Source organism: Nicotiana tabacum, chromosome 19 (assembly GCF_000715075.1).
Source record: "Nicotiana tabacum cultivar K326 chromosome 19, ASM71507v2, whole genome shotgun sequence".
Classification (NCBI taxonomy): domain Eukaryota; kingdom Viridiplantae; phylum Streptophyta; class Magnoliopsida; order Solanales; family Solanaceae; genus Nicotiana; species Nicotiana tabacum.
This window is the reverse complement of record NC_134098.1, coordinates 49632512-49638593: the sequence shown is the minus strand read 5'-3', so window position 1 is coordinate 49638593 and position 6082 is coordinate 49632512. Positions and strand designations below refer to the sequence as shown.

Below are 6082 nucleotides of genomic sequence, written 5' to 3'. Positions count from 1 at the left end.
TGCTCCTTTAAAAGTCTATTTTGTTTCGTGCTCTATTCCGTCCAAGGCTTTAGGCTTTTTCCTTACAACAACCACTCTATGGGCTTTAGGTCTAATCCTTAAGTGTCTTGCCCCCTTTTTTCTTTTTTCTTTTTGACTAACTTGTATTTAATGATACTCACTTCTAATAACTACTACTAATAATATTAACTTTATTAATATTTCCCTATTTCTATATCTAATTATTTATAAATAAAGAAGTAACTCAAAAGTCAATCATAAGGGTTTAAATTTGTAATAGAAGTATAATTTTTATGCACTCAAGACAAGATTAAAAAAAATTAAATTCTATATTGATCGTGTCTTAAAATTTTTATAGATTTGAGGAATGTTACAAAGAACAACAACTGAAGCAACACCAAACAGTCAACTTGCTACTCAACAATCTAGTCCAACTACTGAAGCAATGCCAATGAGTCAACCTGCTATCCAATATTTTAGTGTTTCATCTTCTTTGTAAGATACTACAAGAATTAGAAATACAAGTTCTACTGGGAGAGGCAGAGGGAGGGACTAGGAATATGAGTTGGCAGAGTAAAGGGAAAGGGAACTGGTAGAGGAAGGGGAAGGGGAGCTGGTTCTGATTCTACAAGTACAGCAACATCTGCAGCAAATGCACGTGTTGGCTTTGCAACTGTTGCTTCTCTTGATGCTTGCTACAAGATCTATTTCTACTATTGTTGCAAAAAAAGAACGAGAGAAATGGGATTTGGTATTCACACAGACACACAATCTGGAAGACAAGTCCTTAATGTAAGCTCTTTCATATTTTTATATGATAGCTATATCACAAGTTATTAATATACGTCATACTGTTTATACAATTTTGAATTTGCAACCAGGAAGACCAAGTGAAAGAGTCATTTATAGTGGGGGACAATTAAAAAATAAATCACTTACCAATATTGATCTTGGATTCAAGCCACCTGGATTGAAATGGAAGGAAAAATATGCTATTATTGGAAACCAACTTCACCAACAAAAAGAGATGCAAATCATGAAGAAAAAGGCTCACCGGAGAACATTTCACTTTATGTATTTTGTTCAAGTATTTTGTCTTGGGTCATTTTCATGAACCTAAAACTGAAATTTATTTATTTACTATTCAAGCAATGTTTCATATGTATGTTTGGCATTTTATTTTGTGACTATTGGGATGGTTTGAGCAATGAAATTTGCAGAAAAACTTAATAAATGAATGCTGAAATATTAGTCAAAATATGGTTCAACTTGTATTCATCTTAGGGTTACATTACAACATTCAAAAGAGCTACTGGAATTACTGCAAATGCTAATTAAAATATGGCATGCTTTACATAAATGCCAATACACAAAAGAGCTCCTTCAACCAACGAAATTTCAACATATATAAAAAACATTACATAAAAACTATCTACAAATCCAAGCTAGTATCACAATGACCAGCAACATTCTGAACTTTCTGCTCATCTTATCCTTTTATTCGTCGTATTTTTTTATACTCTTCAAAAATTCCCAAATAACAATTTTATCTTGTTTAGGAAATTCATCTTCAAACCACTTGAAATATCTACACTCCTTCCTGTAAAACAATAAGAAAGGTCCATAAAAATGGAGTCTTGGCCAACAATTTTGAAGAAACAAAATATAAGTTTAAAAAATGACTTACCCGATCATATTGGCATGCAAGATACGTGCGATTCGGGTTATTTGGTGACCATGAAATCATCAATTCTGCCTTTTTACCATAATGACAATATAAAGTGCCCTCCATTTTTTATAATGCTTCGAAAGAGAGAAAGGGAGAAGATAGAAGCAGAAAAGGGTCGGGGAAGAAAATGGATTTAGGTTTAGGAATTCGAAAATTGGGATAAATATAAAAGGAATTCATTACGGGTATAATTATAATTTTAAATTTTTTTACCGTTAGAACCAAGAAAAATTTAACCTAACGTGCTGCCCAGCGTTTGTATCTCAGTCGTGTTGCCATGTCAGACACGTGTGTTTACTAGACACACTAAAACCAACATAAAGTGTTTATATGGTCATTTGGTAAGATAGTGTGAGAGATAGATATCTGCGGCCAACTTTAGGTGTCTCTTTACGTATTTTGCCATTTATGTATTTCGCTTAAAAAGAAGCAGTAACAACAAATAATATCGACAACAAATTATTAAGAAAATAGAAGCGAGACAATGTGCAACCACTTATTTTAATCGGCAATTCGTTCATATCATATAGTCTTAATAACCTACAGGTATTATTAGTCCAAAAATTCCTACAAAGATAAACTTTCATCACTATTTTGCCTACTCCCACTGCACAATCACGACAACCACTGTTGTGAACATGGATAAGTTAGACAATGCTTATGGGTCAGTTATTTGCACAGAGGTAAAGTCTATGTTTCCTCATCGGCCAATTCTATTGAAAGAGAGTTGTCTACTTTTAGTTTGTTACAACCACCCACCACCATCACCTTCGTCACTACTAATCTTTTTTCCTCTATTATAAACTCCTCACTTTCCTTTCCATCTCTTCTATTAAAAAATACAACTAAGTAGTTGAAAACTGATACTAGTAATTGAAAGGGATTTTTCATTCTATAAAGAACAACTATAGTAATGAAAAGGTTTGTTTTGAGGCTCTAATATTTTGTTGATATGATATTTAGTTATTATTTTATTAAAGTTTATAATTGCTAAGTTTTAAATAAAGACAAAATGCAATTTTAGTTATCTAGTACTCATATTTCGAAATAATATCTACTAATCAGACAGATTCATCTTCAAGTATCTATAATCTTCAAAGAGAAAACGAAGAGCCCCTAAGACAAGGTAATCATAAAATATAAAGGTAAAGTCGAACCACAACAGGCGATGGCGGATTGGTGATCTCAATTTCAAGTGAAAAGTGTGGATCACATCATACTGTTATTTTACGACAGTAGATAAGAACTTGTACGATATCATTTGAAAGAAAAAAAAAACGGTTTAAGTGGAGGTTAGTTAATTCGCCCTCGGCCTTATAGATCTTTGACTTGTATGAGCCACTGAGATATTATGAGATATTCTAGTTAAGGCATACAGGTCTCTACATTACTTTGAAACTATAATAGAAATCCAATAATGTCTTACAGAATTCTCAAGCAAGATAATCAACTTGGGAAACTAACACAATCAGCCAACTGGTGAACACCTCTATATGAACTCTTTTGTCGATCCATCAAGTGGTATTTAGACAAATGTGTCAATGTTAAAACTGTCTCAAAGTTTACGGCATACTTTTTCAAAGAGAAAAAATGAAGAGCCTACTTAATCGTTTAACAAAATGCTGAAGTTATCCTCTAAAACAACATAGTAATGAAACAAGTCCTGAGACCACTAAAGACTACATTAACAAATAAACTACACATGGAGAGAAAAATGAACATGCCTAAAGCTTAGCAGTTTAGGTAAGATTCAAATGCTCGTCTGTCCCGAGGACCATCCAGATTAGGTAGACACTTTCGTAACTCCAAAAAAGGCCATGAAAGGTTTCAAGCTTTCATAGATGAGATTCAAGCATTGATAGAAGAGCATTACCAGTACTACTGAGAAGAAACATACTAATACTTCTGTATCCATCGTGATAAATGCACTAAACCATGGAAATGAAAACATTTGATGTCTTTGATGGGTAAAAACCTTTTAGTACTGCAAAATTCTGAGCAATAATTCTTACTAAGACAATGCCCTTAGATATCCAAAAACTTAATGAAAAACCAACAAAACAAGAACTGTTAACTACTCAGGAACCCTACTTCTACACAATAGCATTGGCAGCACTTGCAATCCTAGGCCAAAGATCAGCACATTCTTTCCCGATTGGGCCAGTGATGGCAGACCCTACAAATGAAACATTAAAGAATAAGGCAAGGAAAAGAGCAAGGCAGGTTACTTAAAGAGCAGCCCGATGGACTAAGCTCTTGCTGTGCGCGGGATCTGGGAAGGGCCGGACTACAAGGGTCTATTGTACACAACCTTACCCTAATCTAAAGTCACAAAGTTACTTGACTTTTCAAAATTGTTGATGAACAATCTCTCGTGGTTTAGCAGTGTCTGGATCAGATATCTTTGTCGCTTCTTGTTCAGGGTCCTCTAGAACGGCAAACCAGGCTGAGGTGGTTCGAGCTGGCTACGGCTAAAAATCAGACTAAGGGTTAACAATCACACCGGCATTATCTGCAGAACCCAAAAAAAAATGAATCAGAGACAGGTTTTCATGTGTTCTTTTAGAAGACATGCACCAGCAGAAACTGACTTCATCTAAGCTAGTAAGAAGATAATAATATGTAAACACAACACAGTGGTTTGCATAGAAACAAAGCTGGCAAGCCATCTCACAAGAGGAGAAACAGAACTACGACTGAATAGAAAGATAGGATTGATCAATGCCCTGAAAAGATCCCTCAGTCCTAAATCAGTTAGGGTCTTGGGTACACTATGAATCTATATATCCATTCCAATATATGCTAGTCCATTCCAAGCTTAAAGACTGGAACTAGCAGTGATATGCTAGTCCATTCCAAGCTTAAAGACTGGAACTAGCAGTGATATGCTAGTCCATTCCAAGCTTAAAGACTGGAACTCACAGCTAATGTAGCAGCTCAAACAAGAAATAAAAATCCAGTAATTGACGAATAAGATTGAATTGCATGTGTTTATGGATTGAACAAGAATCGAGATGAGGAAATGGTAGAATTTGAACTCCTACTACTTCTATCTCCCTAGGTCATTTTTTCATACATAAAGCAATTTCCCACGGGCAAGGTTAGTAGAGCTCCTAGTTCAATAAGACCAGCAAAGATGCATTCATCACAATATAATTACTTGGCTGTTTAGATACTTCTTTTAAATATTACTAGCTACATTATTATCATCAACCCCTCCTTTCGAATTCCTCATAAAGCCATAACAAGTAACCATAAACATAATATCAACAGATGAAAATTCAAAAATTCAGCTACACATCACAGAAACAAAATTTCAATATCAATCAATCCACTATAACATAAATCCTCTATATCCAATCCACTATATTCCAGCTCATTTTCACAAACGAAATTAAAACAAGGATACTCTTAAGAATATACCTTCGAAGTACATGAAAACACCGTCCTTTCGGCGCCAGGGCTTGCGCTGACGAACAATGACAGCTGGCATAACCTTCTTCCTGAGATCTGGCTTACCCTTCTTCACAGTAGCCATCACCATGTCACCAACACAAGCTGAAGGCAACCTGTTAAGCCTTCCTTTGATCCCTTTCACTGAAATGATGTACAGGTTCTTCGCGCCAGTGTTATCGGCGCAGTTCACCGTCGCCGCCACCGGCAGACCCAGTGACATTCTGAACTTGTTCCCAGCGGAACCTCCTCGTCCTTAAAAGTTAAATACACATTTTTCAGAAATTGAAAAAAAAAACTTCATATCGAAAATAAAGAATACAACTAATGATAGAAAGAAGTGGAAAAAGGTTGAATGATACCTCGCTTCGACATTGCGGACAGTGTCGATCTTCACGGCCCTCTCTCTATCCACCGAAAACTGACGAGAAAATGGTATTTGGAGGCGTTAGGGTTTTATATAGCTATATCTGCAAATTTGATTAGGGTTTTGTTTATCTTCTATAACCATGGGCGCCGGTCCAGTGTCGCAGGTACCCACTCTAAAATGTTTTATTTAGTAATTAGCCAATATATTCTGAATTTTAATTTTTTAATTTAATTTTTTAGAATAAAAATGTCTCAATTGTCCTGAAATTAAATTTTAAGACAAAATAAATATCGATTAATCTCTAAATAATTTTTTAAGAATGATTATTTGTGCATTTGCCCCCATGTCCTAGTACTCGTTTGGCCCAGTTATGATCATGAGATTTTTTTCTTCCTATATAATATTTGAAATTTATTTACCAAAATTGTCGTAGTTTTCTGTACTACCCGCCTTAAACAATGATTACTTATAAATTATATACAATTTATTATTAGTGCTTTAAATTATGGGATTTAGTTATACATTTTTTC

At 34.8% G+C, this 6082-nt stretch overlaps 1 protein-coding gene and 1 long non-coding RNA gene across 2 annotated transcripts; one reads left to right on the top strand and one right to left on the bottom strand.

Moving 5' to 3' along the window:
* Positions 1 to 380: 380 nt before the first annotated feature.
* Positions 381 to 1140, top strand: LOC107832773 (uncharacterized). The gene is made up of 2 exons (XR_001658635.2): positions 381 to 792; positions 882 to 1140. It is a non-coding gene; the product is annotated as an uncharacterized LOC107832773 (long non-coding RNA).
* A 2527-nt stretch (positions 1141 to 3667) lies between these two features.
* LOC107832772 (large ribosomal subunit protein uL14x/uL14z/uL14y) lies at positions 3668 to 5727 on the bottom strand. The gene is given in 4 exon segments (XM_075237731.1): positions 3668 to 3912; positions 4207 to 4241; positions 5153 to 5437; positions 5545 to 5727. Coding segments are annotated over 4 exon segments (423 nt in total). The 5' UTR covers positions 5558 to 5727; the 3' UTR covers positions 3668 to 3822.
* Positions 5728 to 6082: the final 355 nt, after the last annotated feature.